The sequence below is a fragment of the Mchenga conophoros genome, linkage group LG3 (assembly GCF_057382185.1).
Source record: "Mchenga conophoros isolate Kocher_MC1m ecotype Shallow Benthic linkage group LG3, M_conophoros_male_GT1.1, whole genome shotgun sequence".
Lineage (NCBI taxonomy): Eukaryota > Metazoa > Chordata > Actinopteri > Cichliformes > Cichlidae > Mchenga > Mchenga conophoros.
Genome location: NC_140528.1, coordinates 41,794,974 through 41,818,963, shown reverse-complemented (window position 1 = coordinate 41,818,963; position 23,990 = coordinate 41,794,974). Strand labels below are relative to the sequence as shown.

The following is a 23,990-nucleotide window of genomic DNA, read 5'->3' as shown; positions in this document are numbered from 1 at the left end:
GAGGGCCAGCTCTGTGCTGGACTTTCCGCTGAAGTCCATTGAGCAGGTTGGGGAGAGAGGATGTTGTGTAAGCTAACATCCATCATGGACAACACCTCCCACCCCCTGCATGAGACTGTACGAGCTCTGAGCAGCTCGTTCAGCAGGAGACTTTTACACCCACAGTGTAGGAAGGAGCGCTGCTGCAGGTCATTCTTACCAGCACCTGTCAGACTCTATAACACAGTTTAACACTGTTATCTTACTCATCACCTGTTTAATTGACGGATCCCATGTTTTTTATTGCTGCTACTTATTTGCAGCTTGTTTGTACACTGTTTATTTCACCAGGAGCATCCATACACCCCCCACACTTACATGTACAAATCTCTGTACATTTTTATCTGTGCATACGGTTGCTTATGTATATAAGACCACTTTGTGCCTTCCTTCTAAATGTCATATTCATCTTGCTATAAGAGCTGTGCGACGGCCAAATTTCTCATTCGCGGGATATTGTTGATTCTGTTCATCTGGACGTAGCGTTTTGTGGGAGAAATGTTTCGTCACTCATCCAAGTGACTTCTTCAGTCTCAGCTGACTGCAGGTCAGATATTAAAGGTTTATTCTATTCTATGTCCAGCAGGGGGCGTTGCGCTCGTTTGCTATATATTTGTGATGCATGTTTTTCTGTAACCCCCCCCCCCCCCAAACACACACACACATAAATTTATGATAATCAATAAAGCAAAGGCCATAACTAATGCAAACTGTATCGTACAACTGAACAGATGGTCTGATAAACAACTGATAGTCCCTGTACTACACTGCCCAATAAAGGAATAATGAAGCTCCTTAAGATTAGGAGAACAGAACCGCCATGTACACAGTTTCTGTTCTCTGCACAGGAAGCATCATAACTAATCAGTCCACTGATTCAATCATTTGTATTCTCTGATCAGCAAATGAATGAATGGACGTCAGTAACCTCCTGGCCTGAATTATGTAGGTAAAATATGTCAAGTGCTCACTACCGCAGGTCATTCTTACCAGCAGCTGTCAGACTCTATAATACAGTTTAACATTCTTTTGGTCATCTTACTCACCAGCTTGTTTGTTTACTGTACATTTTATAAATAGCTCTATAGATTTTATACATTACCCTGTACATTTTATACATATCTCCGAACAATTTTCTAAAATTTTGCTTTACATATTCTGTACACTGTTACCTGTATATACGAACTCCGGTTGCTTATGTTTATAGGACCCCCCCCCCTTTTATATTTTATTTTCCTTTGCTTTAAAGGCTCTGTAACACCGAAATTTCTCATCTGTGGGATTATAAAGTTTTTTTTCTATTCTATTCTATTCTATTCTATTCTATTCTATTCTTTTGGGCACAGGCTGAGCAGTAACTGTGATTCCCCTTGGGTACCTCACAGGGTTGATGCAGAGCTTTCTATGACAATATCTACAAAAAATACAATTGTTGTTTTACATGCAACTGCACAGGTTAAATTTATACTGTAGAACATGAAGAAAAAGCTTTGTAGCTGTATACTGACCCCTGAAACTACAACACATCACACTGACGCAGACATCTTTGTCTCTGTGGTAAAAGCTGCACTTGACCAAGCACTTACATCCACACAGATGCCACCAGACCTCATGATGCCTTCACAGACATAAAAAAACTTAATATGAAATATGAAAATAATTATTTGGGAAGTAATGTGTAAACGAGGCAGATACTGTTTATTTTTCTTACTAAGAACATGCTTCGGTTTATAAATCTCACCTGCAGTGACAAATGTGAAGACGCCGACAAACAGCAAAGCCAACGCAGTTACAGCAGGTATTTCCATGTTGTCCAGGTCTGCTGATCCAACACGTTGAGTGTCATAAATGTCTCAGCCTGTTGGTATTTTCTATGATAGAATAACAGAAATTGAGTTTCAAATCTGACTACATGAGATTAAATTTAAGGATTAAATAAAGCTGAACGATTTGTCTATAATATAGTCGCTCAAACTTGACGCTTCTGTATCAGTTCTCTTAAAGAAGTCACATTAGAGTGATGTTTGGTAGCATGGAGGAGGATCAGAACATGTGTCATCTTTAAAGAGCAGGACAGGTGCAGTTCTTGAATGATCTCCACAGAACAACACAAACATAACCTTTGGCTACACTCATCAGCCAAAGGACTTCAGCATGACGTCACTGTATAAAATGTATATAGTACTATGGAGGAGGCAGCATTTAGCTGTAGCCTCCATCAAACCACAGCTGTTCTGGAGAACTTTGTCCACCTTTGATTGTCTTTAAGTTGTGTTGGAGCCACAGACAGCAAATCTTTGTTCTTTATGGAGAACCAGTGAGGCTGTTTGGACTTTCCTATGAAACATCAGTGCAGGAGTCTCTCAGTACATCTGTTTACAGTGAGGACAAAGAAGCAGCAGAAACACACACAGAGAAAACATTCACAACAGTAATCAGAGTACAGGAGAGTAACTCAGTACATTTCCTGTTTGTGATTGATGTGATTTTCTTTTTTAGATTGTGTCAGATAAAATCTGACAGCTTTTGGTACCCTGGGGCGCACTGACAGAGGCGAGGCTGCCGGACACTGGCTCTGACCACCACCAGTAGGCAACGGGTGAAGTGTCTTGCCCAAGAACACAACGACCGAGACTGTCCAAGCCGGGGCTCGAACCTTCCGATTACAAGGCAAACTCCCAACTCTTGAGCCACGATCGCCCCTAATAGGCATTTGTCCCTTCACACAAAATACTACGATCGCCCCAGATGATAAAACGCATTGAATTCATTTCATATGATGTGTTTTCATAGATGAAACCAGCCAACAGTAAATCAAATGCTTCACACTAACTACACATGACATTCATCTGTCACCAGAAAAGTGAAGCTTTAATCCTAGTTCAGATGGATTAACATTAACAATCTGCTAATCCACTGAAGCTCACCGACTTCAGTCAACCTGTCGGATTAGCTAAAACACTGAAAGACATCATTTTAAAGACTTACTGTTGTTTTGAAGGATCTCCGAAAACTATCCACTGACAGGTTAACTAAACTGTATAAGGTTAATTTATCCTGTTGCCTTTTAATCGGTTCAAAGGATTGATTCCAAGTGAAAAGTTAAATAAAATTGAAAGGTTTAAAAACTAAAAACCAAAAAGATGAAATACATCAAGTTAAGAATCCAAAAGTAAAGATACCTCTGTACCAAACAGCCACCAACAAGTGCACCTTTATTTCCTTGTTAACCTGGTTTACAAGACAAAACTTTGACCTGTTTTACGCTACTCAACATTATGTGGATTTCTACATATCTGCATCCTGGACAAACTGGCTCAGCAGTGACTAATAATAATAATAATAATGCATTTTATTTACAGGTGCCTTTAAAGACACTGAAGGTCACCTTAAATAAGTAGAACAAAATAGAAACATGTAAAAATAAAAGAACGCAAGTATGAAAGCATAAAAGCTGACCAAGGGGGGAAAAAAAGACTATGATCATGATGAAGGATATGCAATTTTTAAAACATTGGTTTTAAGGCGTGATTTAAAAGTTAAGAGTTTGTAGATGTGGTGGTAGTGGTGGTAGTAGTAACCCCGCCCCTGAGTTTGATGGGTGAGGCTGACAGATAAAATTATTTCATGATGAGAGCCAGGCGCCAGGACTGCCAAAATGAAATAAATATATCATTAAATAATTAATTAAATGTGTCAATAATTAATTAATTACATGTGTCAATAATTAATTAAAATGTGAAATACATAAATAATTAATTAAATGTGTCAATATTTAATTAATTACATGTGTCATAACTATTTATTTAATTAATTAATTCCAATTTTAATTAATTATTGCCACATTTAATTAATTATTTAATGGTGTATTTAATTAATTCATTATGGCAGTCCTGGCGTTCCATACCTTCATCTAACTTTTCATCTTACATGTGTAAGAGTGAATGGTCTGGAAAAAAGAAAATATCCAGTTAGCGTGAACATGCCTTGTTGATGTCAGACGACAGAGGAGAATTGCCAGAATGCAAAAGGGACTCAAATAACCAGAAGACCACACAAGTTTCACTAAGAACAAAAGACGGGAAATACATGTCTTGGTCTAATGAGTCTGTGATAATAATTACTGACCTTCATTGTGACATGAACTAGAGTAAGGAACAGTGGTGAACCAACGACTAATGCACGCAGGGAGTGAAGGGTGGTCTGTGTGGTTCCATCGAACAGAAAATTGACTGTGGCTCAAACAACCCCAAAAAGGTTCTGAAAGAAAGGTGTCAAAATGCATGGTGTATTGCAGTTCATGTGAGGAGGAGGCTAACAAATTTGAGATGTTGACTTGGCCTTTAAATTCCTCAGATCTCAGCACACCTTCAGAAGTCCAGTGGGGTCTATACCTCAGTGGGTCAGGGCTGTTTGTCAGTAATAACATCAGTGCACCAATTAGATCTGCAGAGGACTGAAGTAATTATAAGCCAAGGAGTTGAGATGCTGGAACACTGCACATAGTGTATTATGTGTATGTGGGCTCCACCCTGTGAAACACTAGAGTGCACATAAAACCTGAACACAATAAACAACCATTTTGGATCTGACCTTTATATACAGTACAACCAGAAAAATCACAAGGACATTTGTTTTGTTTTTTTAATTACAAATTAAAAGATATTGGACAAAAACTTAAACAAATAAACAGTAAAGACTAAAAGTACAAGTTGTATGGGTGCATGTCTGCTTATTGTATGTTTGTTGATTATGCTGTTTTATAATCACGTTCCTTTAAATGTTAAAAACAAACCACAAATAACTGCTACAGCAGCAAAAATTAAACACAACCCCTTAATGCTAATGTCAAATAACAACTTAACAATGCAAAATACATATAGGGTATACACTGTCTTTTGACTGGGTTTTTTCCTGTGCAGCCAGTTGTATTTAGTTTCAGGCAGTAACACGTTAGTGCTCCAGTTCTGCCCTCGTGCAGATTGTAACACGACTACTGTTGGAAATGTTTCAACAACCTGACTTACAGTGAGTTCAAACTGCACCCGTCTCACAGTCTCCGAGTTGAAGTAAAACATGGTTACACACAATTTCTGTGCCTTTAGGAAATTCTGCAGAAGTAAATCAACTGTGCTTAAAATAGATTATTATGAAGGTGTAATTTTACATTACATATTTTGAAATATTAGGTAATTGTTATTTTGTTTCATTATGTATTTGTTTTAATTTAAATTTACCCTCCAAAAATAAAGATATAATTTTTTTAGAGAATTGATTGCTGATGTACAAAGCTCCAAAATATTGCATCTTCATAGTTTTTAGTGCAAACCACTTTTGCTTAAAAATAAAAAACACAACAACATCAACAACAACAAAATAAAGCAACAAAGAATAGCAGATACACACCTGCACCACTTGATTGTTCTGTTTTTACATTGTTACCCCAGTAACAAGCCAAGCGTTCAGACCGTGACCTCTGAGTCAGCTACAGAGCCACGTCCCCTGAATGCTGCCCATCCTCTTCTGTTCCCATTTGGAAGACACAGGTAGTTTGTTATTATTACCTGTTATTACTCCCAAGCCTGGATAATAGGAGGAAGCATACAACACTTTCAAAGCTGCTGAGGACATGACTGAAGGTCACATATATATTAGGGGTGCAACGATACACAAAATTCACGGTTCGGTTCGATACTTTGGTGTCACGGTTCGATATTTTTTTGATAAAAAAAAATGTTCATGCCTTTTTAATTTGTCATTTATTAAAATTATAAATATATATTTTAACTCAAAAGTACAGTTTTTATATTTAATGTTGATGAAACAACAAAGTAATAAAAAAATAAATCTATCTCATCGAGAAAACATTCATCTTTGGAAAAGAGAGTTTGTTACAGAGAAATGGCTCTGTAACAAAATAAAAGCTATACTATACGCAGCATTTTAAACATATCAGGTCCCCATAAGGAAAATCATGTGCTAACAGCTGTCTAAATGACTCGGGTAAAGTTTGTAGCATGCGTGTTTGTTGTTTTTGTTTGCTTCCACTTGTCTTTGCACTAGGATGATGTCTCTTCTCAGCTGTTTCTCTTCCCCTCTTTCTTTCTCCCCTTCTTTCCCCCAGTCAAGTCTGTCCCGTATTCAGTAAGTGAAAATAAAATAAACAATAAAAGGTGAATCAAATGGACCATTACGGTAAGGCTGGGATGGTCAGTTTGGTAAAGTAAATCCGTTGGGCATCTTTCTTTGCCTTTAGACAACAATTCTGATGGCAAAAGAGCCAAACGGGACAGGCCCAAAAAAAAAAAAAAAAAAAAAAAAAAAAGGATGATGTCGGAGTAAATGTGCAGTCATATTCGTTGTGTTCCCACTAGTGCTGTCAGCGTTAATCTGAAATGACGTTAACGCCACAACACGGCAAATCTCCGTTAACGAGCTACCGCGGATCGCCCGTGCGTGGGGCTGGACGGCGTCAACACGTTAACGAGCTAACTGCGCTAACACACTAGCTCCCACCCATGTAATTGAGCATTGCGTGGCACATCCAACATACTGTTTTCCTTTAGTCCATGACGCGCTTACCTTCAGGGTCATATGTCACATGAAGACCAAAATAGTTCCAAACACCAGATCTGAATGAGGGTGGGGGGGGGTCCATGTTGTAAGGAGAGCTTAACTTCTGTCTGCTAGCTTGCCCTGCACTCAGTGAATCTGCGTTCGACTACTCCGCCTAGGCTGCACTGTCGAGCGCAGATCCACTGAGCGCTCAACACAGACAGCATCGTCAGAAGGAAAGTTGATAAAATAAATTAAAAATTTTGTATTGTTCGATACATATGCGTACCGAACCGAAAGCACTGTATCGAACGGTTCAATATCGATACGAATATCGTTGCACCCCTAATATATATATATATATATATATATTACACATCGAGCAAACAGATGACCAACAAGTTAGAGAAATAATATCTTTTACAGACATTCACAGATATTTATTTTACTGCAGAAAAAGAAACTTCTGCTATTTTATTTTTGAATTTTTTTTGCAAAGGTCTGCCACAAGACATTTTTGTTGGATGTATCAAAAACAAACAAATAATATGTTTGTAATAATAAACAACATTGCATAATGGAGATAGTGGCCATTTGATTCCCAATTATAAAGAACAGAGGTTCCCAAGAGCCACTGCAGGGATGCGTGGTATGAAAAAAAAAAAAAAGAATGCTTGGACACTGCTAGCATAACTGACAGGTTATTGATGGGGCGTCTTATAAAGTTTGTATCTGTCTTGTGTGAAACTTGTATGAAAAGCATACAAGAGTGAAAACAGATATAAGATCCCTTAAAAAAATTATATAAATGAAATGCAACTAAACGTAAGTACTCCTGAAATTTTGGAGATAATTTGTAATACTTTTGGAGATATAATAAGCCACATGGAAAAAGATATCTAATGATATATTTAACCCTTTAACACCTACCATAGAACCAAGTACGCCAGAGCTTACTTTATATTTTTACATGCTGTGGAGCCATTCTTTGGAGCATTTCAAGTTGCTATACATCAATACAACCATTATAGCCCAGATTTTAATAATATGTCTGCATTAAGTGCATAGTACATACATAAATTGCAAAAAAGTGCAATAAACTACAAAAAAATTTAAAATCGTTTTTGTTTTTTTAACATATATTTGTAGTTAGAGAAATTTAAGAGGCTTATCCCTCAAAACTGTAAATACAAAAAAGTTGTACAAACTACAGTGGGGCAAAAAAGTATTTAGTCAGCCACCGATTATGCAAGTTCCCCCACCTAAAATGATGACAGAGGTCAGTAATTTGCACCAGGGGTACACTTCAACTGTGAGAGACAGAATGTGAAAAAAAAAATCCATGAATTCACATGGTAGGATTTTTTTTTTATTTTTTTATTTATTTATTTTTTTTATAATAAATAGGACAGGGGGAATGAATGAGAGAAAGAGGGGGAGAGAAAGAAAGAAAACCAAAGGGGAGAAGAGACGGTGAGAAGGGGGGGAAGAGAGAGAGAAAAAAAAAAAGAACTCCTGGGTCACCTGTATGGAGAAAAAAAAAAAAACAAACAAAAAAAACAAACAGAGGAGACAGCAAACAACAAAGAGCAACATAATAATAGAGAAAACAAAGCACCATCACAATAAACTAGCTAGTCATAGATATCAATATTTACTAAATAATAAACGATATTGTGCAGCACGCAAGATAGACAGCGCACAGTGTGCTTTGAGGCAGCAGCCAAGAAAGCTTTAGTCCGCGTCTGTGAATACCCATGTGTGCATACCTGTGTGGATCAGCATGCTTGCATTCCAAAGGTTTCTCCATGTAATGATCTGCTAGGGAGTGTGGGGGGGCCACAGCCCCGTCCTCCAGGGTGTGAAGCGGGTATGGAGGAGATCAAAACTCCAGACATCCAGAGGCCCCCAGAACACAAGAGACCATGGAAGACCAACAAAGGGGCAGCCGCGCCACTGTTCCAGTAAGAGCTGAGGAGAGTCCCAGATGAGGGCTCGCCCAGCAGCCGCGGAGCAGAAGTCAGGGGGAGTTGCAGTGGTAGGATTTGTAAAGAATTTATTCGTAAATCAGGGTGGAAAATAAGTATTTGGTCAATAACAAAAATACAACTCAATACTTTGTAACATAACCTTTGTTGGCAATAACAGAGGTCAAACGTTTACTATAGGTCTTTACCAGGTTTGCACACACAGTAGCTGGTATTTTGGCCCATTCCTCCATGCAGATCTTCTCGAGAGCAGTGATGTTTTGGGGCTGTCGCCGAGCAACACGGACTTTCAACTCCCGCCACAGATTTTCTATGGGGTTGAGGTCTGGAGACTGGCTAGGCCACTCCAGGACTTTCAAATGCTTCTTACGGAGCCACTCCTTTGTTGCCCGGGCGGTGTGTTTTGGATCATTGTCATGTTGGAAGACCCAGCCTCGTTTCATCTTCAAAGTTCTCACTGATGGAAGGAGGTTTTGGCTCAAAATCTCACGATACATGGCCCCATTCATTCTGTCCTTAACACGGATCAGTCGTCCTGTCCCCTTGGCAGAAAAACAGCCCCATAGCATGATGTTTCCACCCCCATGCTTCACAGTAGGTATGGTGTTCTTGGGATGCAACTCAGTATTCTTCGTCCTCCAAACACGACGAGTTAAGTTTATACCAAAAAGTTCTACTTTGGTTTCATCTGACCACATGACATTCTCCCAATCCTCTGCTGTATCATCCATGTGCTCTCTGGCAAACTTCAGACGGGCCTGGACATGCACTGGCTTCAGCAGCGGAACACGTCTGGCACTGTGGGATTTGATTCCCTGCCGTTGTAGTGTGTTACTGATGGTGACCTTTGTTACTTTGGTCCCAGCTCTCTGCAGGTCATTCACCAGGTCCCCCCGTGTGGTTCTGGGATCTTTGCTCACCGTTCTCATGATCATTTTGACCCCACGGCATGAGATCTTGCATGGAGCCCCAGATCGTGGGAGATTATCAGTGGTCTTGTATGTCTTCCATTTTCTGATGATTGCTCCCACAGTTGATTTTTTCACATCAAGCTGCTTGCCTATTGTAGATTCACTCTTCCCAGTCTGGTGCAGGTCTACAATACTTTTCCTGGTGTCCTTCGAAAGCTCTTTGGTCTTGGCCATGGCGGAGTTTGGAGTCTGACTGTTTGAGGCTGTGGACAGGTGTCTTTTATACAGATGATGAGTTCAAACAGGTGCCATTCATACAGGTAACGAGTGGGGGACAGAAAAGCGTCTTACAGAAGACGTTACAGGTCTGTGAGAGCCAGAGATTTTCCATGTTTGAGGTGACCAAATACTTATTTTCCACCCTAATTTACGAATAAATTCTTTACAAATCCTACCATGTGAATTCATGGATTTGTTTTTCACATTCTGTCTCTCACAGTTGAAGTGTACCTCTGGTGCAAATTACTGACCTCTGTCATCATTTTAAGTGGGGGAACTTGCACAATCGGTGGCTCTTTTGCCCCACTGTAGTTTCCCACCAAAGGAAAATTATTTTAAGTGTCTTCATAGTTTTATTTTTGAGATACACCAATTTTCATATACTGCAGGAAAAACAAAAAAATATATTATAGTGCAAATTTGCAAAATAACAGCATATGCATCAAAATAAAAATATTTCCAGCAGTGCAATATGAGTCCTAAGCATCCCAGAAACGACACAGAAAGTCATAAAGTCAAAGATAACTTTTAAAAACACAAGTATAGTCTCATGAGGCCACGATGGTAAAAAACTACATTTCCGCAAAATGGCGTCACTTCCGGTTTCGGACAGGTCATGCCGGACATGTGATAGTTCACGCTGATGGACGTAGGAAGTGTTATGAACAGCTGATCGGATCGGCAAAGCGTGTTTCTGGAATATTATGTTTTTGTTGCTGCAAGTGCTTTTTATGCAGTTTTTGCAAAGCTATATGTGTAAGGAAACTGTGACCGAGGACAAGCTGATGGCATAAGATGTAAGTACAACTCCTCCGCTTTCATATGCAAAAAAAATTATTGCGCTAGCTTACGTGGTTGCAGCGCTACTGGGATTTAAAAATAGTTACGCAAAATGGAGCGTGTCCGCTCCGACCGGCTTTAAAGGGATAATAGATATACATATGTAACGTGAGGGTTCACTAGATGGTTGGGAATCTCTCTGAATAATTAGGTACAGCAAGACGGAGACGGATAACTTTTTAGCAGCCTCTTTACTTTTTAGCACACTGCAACAATAACCCACACTTCCTGTGTGCCGCCCTCATGAGTACTTCACTGGCCTCTCAGAAGCCAGGAAATCTTATACTCAGATCAAAACAGGGAAAACAACCAGGTAGATATAACACATACTTATTACTGGTTTGAACATGCATGTCTAAACATTCAAACATGTAAACATGTAAATATCAAAACACGTAACCACCAAATACATAACTAGTTTTATAACCTTTGTAAACACCTCTTTGTATATCAAAGTAGATTTAAATTTACTTCTACACTTTACATTTTCCTCCCCCCCTCACATAAGAAACGTCCCCGTTTCCCTACAGAAAAGGAAGAAAAAAAAACCCCAACATGCTGCGAGCAAAGGGGACAACAATAAAACAACAGCAAAACCAAAAACAAGTTCAGTTCAAAACATAGTCCTTGAGGTATCTGGGAGGCACAACTTGACGTCTCACACATCGCCGTGAAACACCAGATACACGATGAGGAGTTGAAGGGACAATGTCTGATTGGTGTATCACCACATGGCCAGAGGGGGAAGTCGTTACAGTCTCAGACCGAGGAGAAGGGGACAAAGGAGAGTGGGAATGGGGTCTTGACTGGTTTAGAGGTGGTGGCTGACAAACCTGAGGGTCTGATGAGGTTGCAGGGCTGCGGCACTGAACATTCCAGCTCCCTTCAGCTGCAGATTTTGAAGCTGTGAAGGGCAACGCACCTGATAATGCAGTCAACTGTGGAATCTGGGGCTGTACAGGTATGTCACCAGCAGGTGAGTTGGTTCCACCTTTAGGAACAGGTGCTTTGTACGGCCTGAGACGATTGTAGTGAACGATTTGAGTCTTGTCTGATTGGTCCAGGAGGTAGCGAATCCTGTACGTGACACCAGGGTTTTCTCCATCTGTTCCAAGGCACTCCAATATCTCAAAGGGGCCCTTCCAATGTGGAGCCAGTTTCTGCTTTGCTGTAGTGGGGTCATTTAACCACACCAAGTCACCCGGAACATAAGGAGTGTGTTTGATGCCCCTATCGTACAATTGTTTCTGCTGGTTGTGGGCACAATCTCTGTTCCATGCAGCAGTGCTGAAGGCAGACTGAAGTCTCTGAGTCAACTGGGTGACGTAGTCAGCAGGAGAAACAGAAGTAGATGATGCTGACATGTTGGTAGGCAACAGCATATTAGCAGGCATCCGTGCCTCATGTCCATGTGTGAGAAAAAATGGCGTAAATCCCGTGGTAGAGTGAGGACTGGTGTTGTAAGCCAAAGCAACTTGATTGAGGCAGTCATCCCATTCGCCAGGCTGCTGAAGGAGTAACTTAGCTAACTGGTCAATAAGTGTTCGATTGAACCTCTCGACCATCCCATCGCATTGAGGGTGATATGGGCTGGTCCGTGTCTTCTGGATGCCTAGCAGCTGACACAGATGTTTCACCAGGTCAGATTCAAACTGACGTCCTTGGTCTGTGTGTAGCATTTCAGGGACGCCGTGCTGACAGATGAAGTTGTCAAACAGGCATTTTGCAACTTTTGTGGCACGTTGGTCTGCGATAGCATAGAGATTGACATATTTCGAGAAATAGTCTTGAACAACGAGCACGTACCTGTTGCCACGACTCGTAATGGGGAGTTCAAGTATGTCAGCTGCCACCTTTTGAAATGGCTCCGCAGCAACAATTGTTTTCATTGGAGCTCTGTGATGAGGTGTGGGATTCCGTCTGGCATCACATGGGGTGCATTGTGTGCACCATATTCTGATGTCACGTGACATGAATGGCCAGTAATATAGCTGCTGAGCACGTTTCAGGACCTTATCTGCTGATAGGTGACCGGACACTGGGTTGCCATGCAGCAGCTGTAGGACAGTGTCTTTTAAAGATTCAGGAACAACCAACTGATGCAACACTGACTTTTGGGACGGGTTGAAAGCTTTACGACAGAGTAAGCCATTGTGAAAGGTAAGTCTAGAGTACTCGTGCCATAGCACTTTTTCCTGAGGTGGGCATTTTTTCATACGCCAGTAGGGTGGTTTCTGACCCTTAGCTTTCCAGCCAATGACTTCTGACAGTACAGGATCTTTTTGTTGTTCACTTTTGAGATCATCTTCAGGCAGCTCAAGCACAAATGTGGATGAAACAGATAGCGCTGCACACTGCAGTCGTGGATCAGGAAGGTCATTGCATGGAATGTGTTTTTGGTCAGTACTGCAGGGACTATGGTTGGGCGGGCCTGCAGGACCCACGCACCTCTCTTCAGGTTTCAAGGTAGCAGAAGCAGTGCAGACTGTGTCCTGCTCTACGGTTTCACCAGTGACAGGGCGACGTGACAGTGCGTCCGCATTGAGGTGGCGGTGGCCATCTTTATGAATCACAGTCCACTCAAAAGGATCAAGTTCAAGAGCCCAGCGAGCACGGCGACCAGTTCTATCACTGTCAATGGGTATTTTCCGAAGACCCAGGAGGGGCTTGTGATCCGTGACAATAACAAATGGCTGCTTATAGAGGTAGTGCCGAAAATGTCTAACTGCCCAAACAATGGCCCAGAGTTCTCGATCATAAGTCGACCACTTTCTTTCTGCCTTTGTAAGCGCATGGCTAGCATAGGCAATGACTTTCTCTTGCTGTCCCTGTTTTTGAGCTAGTACACTGCCAGTAGCTGTGCTAGAAGCATCAGTATACAGAGAAAATGGCAATGTGAAGTCAGGGAATGAAACCACTGGAGGGTTTGAGAGGGCATGTTTCAGATACATGAATGCATCCTGGCACTGAGAAGTCCATTGAAAAGGTGCATGCTTCTCAGTGAGAGCATGTAGGGGGACTCTGTGGTGCGCAAAGTTTTGAATAAACTTGCGATAATATGAACAAAGTCCAAGGAATGATCTTACTTCTGTCGCTGTTTGTGGAATAGGCCAGGCTTGCACACTGTTCACATTTCTGGGGTCAGGCTGGATGCCATGTTTTGATACAATGTGGCCCAAAAATTGTACCTGATCTTTGGCAAAACAGCATTTTGAGGGGTTTAGCTTCAAGCCACTTGCCCGGAATCTGCCGAAAATTTCTTCCAGATGCTGGAGATGTTCTGCGAAAGAGCGGCTGTAAATGAGGACATCATCCTAAGCAGGTTTTCCAGGGAAGGCCACGAAGTACCATCTCCATTAACCGCTGACATGTGGCTGGAGCGTTTGTGAGTCCCATGGGCATAACAGTGAAGTGGTAAAGTCCACTGCCGGTTGTGAAAGCAGTTTTCTCACGATCCTTCTCTTCCAGTTCAACCTGCCAATAGCCATGTTGAAGGTCCATTGTGGAGAACCAGGCAGAACCTGACAGCGCATCCAGTGCATCATCAACCCTTGGAAGAGGATGAGAGTCTTTGATTGTCACTGCATTGAGTTTCCTATAGTCGAGACAGAAACGCCACGTACCATTTTTCTTTCGCACCAGAACCACTGGGGCGGCCCATGGGCTGTAGCTTTCTTCGATGACACCTGCCTTTAAAAGGTTGTCAACTTGAGTCTGTATTTCAGCTCTCTGTTCAGGTGTCACTCTATAGGCTCTTTGTTTAATCGGTGTAGCATCACCTGTGTGAATATGATGCTTAATTATGCCTGTGTGACCTCTGTCCTCTGAGTGCTTACTGAAGATTCCTGAATACTTCTGGAGAAGTGATTTCAGGGACTGAACCTGGGAGTGTGACAAGTTTGTTTCATCTATTTCTACCGGCAGAGTCGAATCATACACAGGTGAAGTAGCACAACATGTCTGCTCCAGTGGAATGATATCAACAGATGAGCCTGAATGAAACTCACCAAGATGCTGTCCAGGGTACAGTTCAATTTCATCACTGGAGGGATTAAGCATTCGAACCACTGTAGTACCATTCTGAACTTCACTGAGAGTGTGAGCCACAACAATGTCACATGTTGGATTAGGGACCAAGAAACCACAGTAGTCTGTTGGAACAGGAGAAGCCGGTGTGGCTGCTGACACACAGGCTGTGATCAGAGTTTCGCTCATAGCTGGAATTTTGGTTGGTGCTAACACGGAAACATTACAGCAGGCAGCCACCTCATGTCCTTTGGGCAACAGGGGAATTTTCATGTCCCACAGTTGCAGCACTTTGTTTTTGAGGTCGAGAAGAGCATGGTGCCTCTGCAGAAAATCCCAACCTAGAATGACTGGCTGGTAAGCACCTCTGAGGACTTCAAAGTCCTGCTGCCATACCTGAGTCCCAAGCCTAATACCAACGGTTAACTTGCCTAAGATTTCCAGACGTTCTCCATTGACCGAACGAGCTGGCACAGAGGATGCTACCATAGGCTGTTTTTTCAAAGCTGGATGAGCGTTTCGAAAATCTTCACTCACAAGGGAGACAAAGGAACCAGAGTCAATTAGAGCACACACTTCAATGCCCTCGACAATAGCCAAGACGTTAGAGGAGACTGAGCCATCAGATTCTGAGGGGAACTGGGGGATGTGGTTTTGGGGCCCTGATACTGTAGCTGATGTTTGCCCCTCAACAGCAGCTAATGAAAGTTTCCCTGTGGGCCGGACGTGAAATGTGCAGGCCTTTCCGGGGACTGGAAACGAACACCGGTCCTACTGTAGGACGCAGCATCTCTAGCTCTACGTGGAGCAGGACTGGGACTGCGTCGGTATCTGTTATTGTCAGGGTAATTGTACCTGGAATACTGGGGGGGCTGTTGGGAAGGGTATGTGCGTTGATCGTGTTTCTCACATTTGTCCCACTCATTGAACCTCTGGGGAACAGGGGAAGAAGGACGTTCACGGTGAGACTCTGGATCACGATGATAACGCCTCTCAGGCGAGCAATAGTCTCTGGAATGTTGTCTGGCATGATAAGGCGACGGGGACGCACTGCTGGTGCTGTACTGAACATTGGAAGAGGAGGATCTATCACGACTGGAGTCCAAACGTTGGGCAAGGTAACTCTGTTTCTCCCGTAACTGCTGTATTTCATGTTTCAGGCCGGTTACAGTAAGCGTGAGCTCCTCAACCGCTTGAAGAAGTTTAGCATCAGTCTAAACATTCAAACATGTAAACATGTAAATATCAAAACACGTAACCACCAAATACATAACTAGTTTTATAACCTTTGTAAACACCTCTTTGTATATCAAAGTAGATTTAAATTTACTTCTACACTTTACACATATATAATTCCATAATTTGTTCCCCCTGTCCAAATCATGAACAAACAGTATCCCATAGTTGTTTATGTTTTTAAACCCATTTTTCAAGAAGATTTTTCTTGTAAAACAAAGTAAATGTGTGTGTGTGTGTGTGTTTTTTTTTTTTAGAAGACCTGGAAACGGAGACATTGGTTACACATTGCTATCCTTACCATGCTGTCCTCTGGGGCCTCCGTGTTAGATTTGAGTGGGATTCCTCCAGTGTCTCCAGAGTCATAAAGCTGCAATTTCTCTCTCTTTTTTAGACAGAAAAATGCAAGGACTAGGACTGCAACAAAAAGCAGGCATATTCAAAATCAGAGCTCACAGAGTGCTTTTATGTGTGGTATACCTACACTATTGTATGCAGCATTGTTCACTTCCTAATATGCAATGAGCAAACTACAAGAGAACCCCCATCTAACCCTTACAACTTAATCACAGTGGGAGACTCACAAAGCAGTAGGAGGAGGACCACAGGACACAGTATAGTCATAATTCCCAGTAGTCCGAAGGACACAGACCTGCAGGAAAAGGTGAATCAGTCATTTTTCCAAGTGTCCAAAAAGCAACCACACCCCATCTTACCCTGAATCTATATGTAACAAGTGTCACCTGGCAGTTTGTTGCTCTCTGCCAGGTGATTGGCTGAAGAGCTGTGAAAAGGTAGTGGGTGTGTGCGGTGAAGTCAGTGCTCTTCTGTGGAAAAAAACCAGAGGCGATTAATTCGCTTGGGTGTGAGTGGGTATACCAAGCCTATTCAAATGGCGGCCCAGAAGCAACCTGCGAGTGGCCCTGCCTGTGGTCCTGGCAGAAACACAGAGAAAACGCAAAAAATTAGTTAATTTAAAAAAAAATTTAAAATTCCTACAGCGTAGTGTAGACTGTGAATGCAACACTCCTAGTAGCCTAGCAATATTTAACCCACAATGCACCGTGATGTAAACATATTAAACAATCATCGTAATATATGATGCGACAACAGCATGTCTTTCTCACTCCAAAAGCGCAAAATTGACAATGAAAACTGTCGGTTTAACCCTGCCTGGACTGACACTTATTCATTTTACCGAGTTGAATAATCTTACAACCGGAGTTGTACTACCATGGTGAGGGTCCTGTACAGCCCAAGAGAGAGCGGCAGCATCTTCCCTTCGTGTTTGCTTCTTGGCAAAGAAGAAAAGGCCTTTCACAGATTCTGAAACAATGAAATACTGCATGCTGGCCGTGGTGGATGCGGTGAAAAGTGATGAAAAAATTAAAGTAAGTGTGACATCTGCTATTAAAAACGTACCCCTGTAGGACAGTTCAAATATTTGTAGAGTTGAAGTTCTGGCATCAGACGAGTTTGAAATGCTGTTAGATGACCTGAAGAAAACTGATGTAATGTCTATAGCAGGGGATCACTGACAGAACTGATAATGCACAGTTGTGTGTATATGTCCGTTTTTTGGATGGGAAATTGCTCGACTTGCTACCGTTAGAGGGACACACAGCTGGCGAAATGATGTTTGAGAAGATTTAAGCTCTTTTTGAGGAAAATGGTCTGGATATGAAGCGTGTCTGTATACTTGTGACGGATGGGGCTCCATCCATGGCAGGAAAAGTGAGTGGTCAGCGAAATATTTATTTTAATTTGAAAGGGAATTATCAAAATGTTTTTTTGTTATTATTATTATTATTTCAAATGTGCAAAAAATAGTTTAGTTATAGCTCCCTTTTTTAAAAATGGACCTTTTGGTGTGCATTTGTGAGAGGTCACCAGATTTACAGGGGAATAGGAATAAAAAAAAATACTTGTTTTTCAATACAGTTGTGTGGGTTTGAAATTGATCATGATCTGCTGCTTACTGGCTTCAAAAAAAAATATCTGGCCCAGATAAATTCCTCGGTTTGAAAAATCTGGCCAAACTAACTTCGTAGTTGAATAGGCATGGGGTATACTGTTGGTAAGAGTCTTTTGCCATTTTGTTTGGATCATTTGTTATTGTAGGGGCCCATTTTTAATGTGTGTCGTTGGACTTTTTTAGTGTTTTAAAAGAAGAATTGAATTTAATAGAAGAAACGGCCCTAGATCGACTGCGTGCAGGGAAACTGATCAATATTGTAGGTATATTGATTGTTTTTTTTTAGCTTTGTGATTTTGAATGGTTTGAAGTCCCGTCTCTCTTGTTTATCGCCCAATTTGCACCAGAACGGGGAAACCGGCAGATGTCACGCTAAACAACAGCAGCAGGTTTAAGCTTGATCAGCTGTTGTTAGAATTCATTTAATATTAATTTCTAGTATCAGCTGATATTTGCTGGAGCCAACAGCTGTAAAAGCTGCTGGTCATGATATCAGTTTGGTGAGAGGGAAACATGAAGATGAAACCAGGAGATGTCCTTACTGAATCATCAGAGCTGAACAGGTAATGAAGAAACAGGTTTACCTTTTAGGTGACATGAATGAGTTGAAAGGAAGTTATGAACTGTTTCTGAGAGACAAATAACATCAGGATCCTTTTCTAAGTAGCTGACAGCTGGTAACTGTGCAGGGGTGGATCTAGCAAAGTTTTGCCAGGGAGCCAGGTAGGGCATTAACAGGGAGAGGGGGGCACAAAGAAATACGTTTCTTTCTTATTTTCATTTAAAATGTCTGGCTGTTATTAAATAATTGTCTGAATCTTACAACCAAAGTTTTTATCTGATGTAACATGTATAGAAATCCTGCATATATACCAACAAGACTGTACATCACTGTCAGAACAGCGTTTGTTTTCATTCACAGGCTCTATTGCTTTTCCTATAATACCTGGTGGGCGGGTCTCTGGTCAAAATTCCCGGGCTGATCTTTTGTCCCAGTCCAGCCCTGACTGCATCCACTTTTTCAACATTGACATTCACAGGGATGGACTGCCACGTGGCACTGCTGCCATTCAGTGATGCTACATTTTGTGCAGTGATCTGAAGCTGGACATCGTTGGTCTTCTCATAATCTAATGGCTGGAAAAAAGAAAGACATTTTAAAGTTTATAAATATAAATCAGTTGTATATAGGCTGACTTTGCATTAGATGTGATCCATGCAAAATGCTTCCACCAACATCACTAAATGATAATAATGAATTGAATAATAAGCCAGTCTCACCTTTGAGATGTACAAAAGCCCTTCGTTTGTTTGGGGGTCAGTAACTATCCTGAAATTTCCATTTTCGTTTCCTTTAGTAATAACAAACTTTGACATCCAGTTTGATGTGTTTATCAAATCTTTATCTTGAACAGGAATTCGAAGTAAAAGTTTTTCACTTTCATCTTCTTGCACAGTAACATTATACTACAAGAAAAAAAGCAGAGGGGGTTAATTGCTGTTTAATTATGTCAGTAAAAAGTATTTTGGTGAAATAAGTAGAAAAAGGACGCCAAAATCAATCGATATGATTTCAGTTATTCAGCCAAATTACAAACTGACACTTCTTTCAAACACTTACAGTTGATTTCATGAAGGTTGGTGGATTGTCATTAATATCACTCAGAGCAATTGTTGCTGTCGATGTGGCAAACAGACCATTTGGTGCACCATTCATATCCTGGATTTTTACAGTCACCACATGGTTGTCTTTTAACTTTAAAAGAAATGTTAGAAAAGTATTATAATAAAAATATGTTGTAAAGCACTTGCATCATCGATTTCAATGATGCAAGTTTTCAATTACATAAAGTTCACAGGTATCAGTGATGCAGAGGCAGTACTCACCTCTCTGTCTAGGGTGTTGGTTGTTGTTGTGATGACACCTGTTTCTGGATGAATGGTAAACATGTCTGATCCAGATACGAGTGTATATTTAATCTTCACATGGTCTGTGCCAATTTGGTCTCTGTCAGTTGCACTCACCACTCCCACCACAGTCCCTGTATTGTAACCCATAATCATTTAGAGCAACTGCACTGAAAGTCAAATACCACAGAATCAACTATTACTGTATGTTGTCTTTCTCACCTGCACTACAGTGCTCAGGAACTGTAAAGTGTAAAGGACCTACGAACTCTGGAGCATTGTCATTGACATCATCTACAAACACTCTCAGGGGTATTTTCTCATCTAGCTCCGCATTAGTATGCTTGTCAAAAACAATCATCAAAATCTATAGAGGGAAAACAAACAAACGTTTGACTAGTTTGATGCACACAAATATAGAAAGCAGAGTCAGGAACATAACAAGACTCCATATGTGAACTGTGCCAGTTCCAGGTTTGAATGAAAAAATAAATAAACAAACATGCTCAGTAGAGGATTGATTACGCTGCAACTATTTGAATGATTAATAAATCACTCCTTAAAGATGACTGTGGAACATTATTGGAACTCTTTACAAATCTTCTAAACCAGCGTCATCTTCACACTCACATTATATGCTGGGAACTCCTCACGATCCACCGCTTTGAGCAAGAACAGATCCCCCGTGTCTCTGTCTATACTGAACACTCCAGTTGGATACGTATCGACTCCCTCTCCTTCAATAAAGTACCAATAACGTCTGTCTGAGGAATATGGCCCCACCTACAGCAGAAACCAAATAAAATGATACATATTAAGGAAAAGAAAAAAAAAAGGATTCTGTTATTCATAAAGTCTTTACAATCTGATGTGTATTGACAATAAACATTTGTATACCACAGTGATCATAAATGATAAAAATTAAACATTCAATTCACCCTGTCAATTAGTTTTGGATAGCTCCCTTCATAATTCTCCACTATCGTTTGCGACGGGAAAACACGAAAACATCTTCTAGAGCGGTTCAGGGAGCCTTGGCCTCGTCGCTATGACATTCCAACAAGTTTGGACATGTTAGAAAAAAGATGCACTGTTCCTGCTGACCTGTATAAACGACTCACAATATGCAGTTGCCTTACATGTCTTTTCGGCATTGTACTGCGGACAAGGTGAACTTCCATCTTTCTTTCCAGTCCACTATTGTCCCGAGCAGACACAGAAAATGTCCGTCCTCCTTCTCCCACTGAGACAGACGTTAAAGCTACGACTGCTCCGTTACTTTTTATTGTGAAACTCGGGTCCTTCACAGTTAACTGCACTGATTTTGCATCACAGCCGACGGTTTCAACTGAAAAGCGAGAAAGTGAAAGTTAAAAAGAGACATAAAACACAAAACATTCGGCTTACAACACTTTTTCAAACAGAAGGAATAACACAAATACACAGAGCGGCACCTTTTGCTACTTGGTATCCAGGTGGAATTATTTCAGGTACAATTACGTAGAGAGATCTCAGCAGAAAGCACGACTCCACACAGGACAGGATCTGGAGGTGAAAGTGAGTTTCAAACTGACTTGTCATGTTTAATGTTTTAATACTTCTTGGCATGACAAAAGTGACAGAAAGTAAACATGTATCAATCATGTAGGAGTGCTACATGACCAAACTAGAAGCACTTACCAGCATTAGGTAGGTGGAGGAAATCAAAATGTTCCCCATCTTAGAAAAAAAAAAAGAGACTGACTTTGTCCTGCGTCAAAGTGTTGGGAGTCTGGTTAGTGTAAGTGTGTTAACTCAAGAGCTTTGTCACTTGTCTATTGCTTCACTTCTCTATCAATGTAAAAAGGCAGGCGTTTCTCAGACAGCACACCCCACTATCGCATGAGTGCTGCTGTTTGACTGAGGATAAATAAAGTAGTTGTGGTAAACCAATCACATGACTACTTCAAGATGACAAAGCAAAAAGATGATATATAACAGTTTTTCAGTTGTGTTGATAGGCCACGTAAAACCAGAGTCATGATAAACAATATATACGTGGCATCTTTTCCTAACCTGTAATGTCTAAGGACAGCTCTAGCAAGCATTCTCAGCTTATGAGCATAAAAAAAAGAAACAAAACAAAGAACACCTGTGTTGGTGGAAAAATGTAAAATGTTGACCAATCAAAAAATGTTCTGGCAACATGACATTTGGATGTTTAGAAAGAGGGGGGAATTTAAGGAGTGATGGTGAGAGAGAGACAGAGAGACAGAGAGAGTTTGTGAGAGATTTAGCGTGTTTGGAGTGTGTATATGCGGTTGTTACAGTAAAAAATGTACCTTTTTCTAATCAGAGTTTGTTTTTTGTCTGACTTTAGATCAGTTGTGCTAATACAGTATGTCAAAATGAAAACATAACTGTAAATTCAGACATGTGAGGTTGTGCTGAAAAGAATGACATAAGTGAAACCTAAAATGGGACTAAACTAAACAAACTATGACGACAATGACAGGCCACTGAGTGTTTGCTTTCAGCAGTTCAGGTTCATGCTCATGTCATGTTTAAAGTACTTCACGTTCAAGGTTTTTCATTCACCTGTTCAGGTTTCATCTTATGTCTCGTGTCATTGTCTCCATAGTTTGTTTAGTTCAGTCCCAGATTAGGTTTCACTTTTGTTTGGTCTCGCTTTGTTTTTCTGTTTTATTTTTTCTTTTTTTTATCAGCCGTAATAAAGGCTCACTCTTTGTTTGATCATCAGTTTATTTCTCCTATGCTTGCTTTTGGGTCCGCTCCACAAACACACCGGCCATGACGGCCGTGACAATTTTGTTTTTTCTGGAACTTTTTGTTATACCACTGTGGTTGTGAATCTTACTTCACAGCACAGGTAGTCTAAATCTCAAAAAGCAACAAGCAAGGTTAGAGAGTGCATTAAAGGTGAAAGTGAGTTTCAAACTGACTTGTCACCTTTAAATGTTTTAATGCTTCCTGGCATGACAAAAGTGACAGAAAGTAAACATGTATCAATCATGTAGGAGTGCTATAAAACCAAACTAGGAGCACTTACCAGCATTAGGTAGGTGGTGGAAATCAAAAGTTTCCCCATTATTGGAAAAAAAGATTGACTTTGTCCTGCGTCTGGGAGTCTGGTTAGTGTAAGTGTGTTAACTCAAGAGCTTTGTCTCTTGTCTATTGCTTTACTTCTCTATCAATGTAAAAACACAGGCGTTTCTCAGACAGCACACCCAAGTGGAATTTTAAACAAGCGAAATAGCTTCGGGCTGTGCTCGCTGGTGTCTGCTGAGAAACCTCCCTGAAAGTTGCAGATATTCAAGTGTTTTTTCCCCACCAGCAGGGGCAACATGTCTATTTTACTGCAAGACATTAAACCGCGACTAAATGCTTTACTATTTCCCCATGTAGCATTATTTATATAAATCTGTGCATATGGAGTATAAACAATATTCTTATAACACTACAGCATGCTGCAGGTACACGTATTTGAAGAAATACTGGTCTGTCTGCTTTTTTTGTTAAGACTTGTCTGCAGTAATGAATTAGTCATTGCTCATCAGGACTAATACAGTTTCCTAATACAACACATCTACCAGGATTCACAGTTGTGGCCAACCAGCAAACCAACAGTAGTATCAACACTAAGATTTTGCTTAAACCACACCAAAAACTAACCTTAGACCGAACCAGTTGTCACAAACAATTTTTCTTGTTGCCACCTGGAAAAAGTAAAAGAAAGTCAATAATGATAAGACTATCTATGCACTTCCTAGGAAAATGTTTTAAATAAGTCAGTGTTTTATAGCTTTTCTCATTACCAATAAAGCCAGCATTTACAAAAACCCCCCCCAAAAAACTAATCTGTATGTTGTTAGGTGGGACATAAGCTGTGCTTGTTACTTGTGATACCACATATAACAACCCATTGTATAGGTGGCTGTGAAAAATATGCATATAGGCAAGGTAAGTTTATTTGTATAGCACAATTCAACAACAAGGTGATTCAAAGTGCTTTACAGAGACATTAAAAACAAAAACAAATAAAAAGCATGATTTAAAATTGATTAAAACAAGCAAACAAACAAACAAACTAATTAACAAACAAACAAAACAGTATATAAAATCAAAAATCAGAACAATAGATAAAATCAGTAGTTAAAATGTTAGTTTTGAAATTTAAGCTTAAATGTGTGGAATTGGTGTTTTATTCAAATGCAGCTGAGAACAGGTGAGGGC

At 40.6% G+C, this 23,990-nt stretch overlaps 2 protein-coding genes across 4 annotated transcripts in view; both read right to left on the bottom strand.

The window, feature by feature from the left end:
* LOC146578722 (myelin-oligodendrocyte glycoprotein-like) overlaps positions 1–23,990 on the bottom strand; it is a 50,763-nt gene that overhangs the window by 2,659 nt on the left and 24,114 nt on the right. The gene's annotated exons all lie outside the window — the stretch shown is intronic.
* LOC146578724 (desmocollin 2-like protein) lies at positions 4,627–22,920 on the bottom strand. Of its 3 annotated transcripts, none has more exons than XM_085268829.1 (15): positions 22,807–22,920; positions 21,212–21,302; positions 20,897–21,105; positions 20,696–20,803; positions 20,388–20,540; positions 19,980–20,124; positions 19,737–19,891; positions 19,471–19,605; positions 19,131–19,316; positions 18,796–18,986; positions 16,786–16,809; positions 16,618–16,701; positions 16,459–16,526; positions 16,176–16,291; positions 4,627–5,621 (listed from the first exon to the last, which is right to left on the bottom strand). In XM_085268829.1, the coding sequence occupies exons 1-15, from the start codon at positions 22,843–22,845 to the stop codon at positions 5,610–5,612; spliced, it is 1,716 nt and encodes a 571-aa protein (XP_085124955.1). In that variant the 5' UTR covers positions 22,846–22,920; the 3' UTR covers positions 4,627–5,609. The 3 variants fall into 3 exon arrangements, with proteins under 3 accessions (XP_085124955.1, XP_085124953.1, XP_085124954.1); XM_085268827.1 differs by lacking the exon at positions 4,627–5,621 and adding an exon at positions 15,318–15,852 and having other exon boundaries at positions 22,807–22,904; XM_085268828.1 differs by lacking the exons at positions 4,627–5,621; positions 16,786–16,809 and adding an exon at positions 15,318–15,852 and having other exon boundaries at positions 22,807–22,902.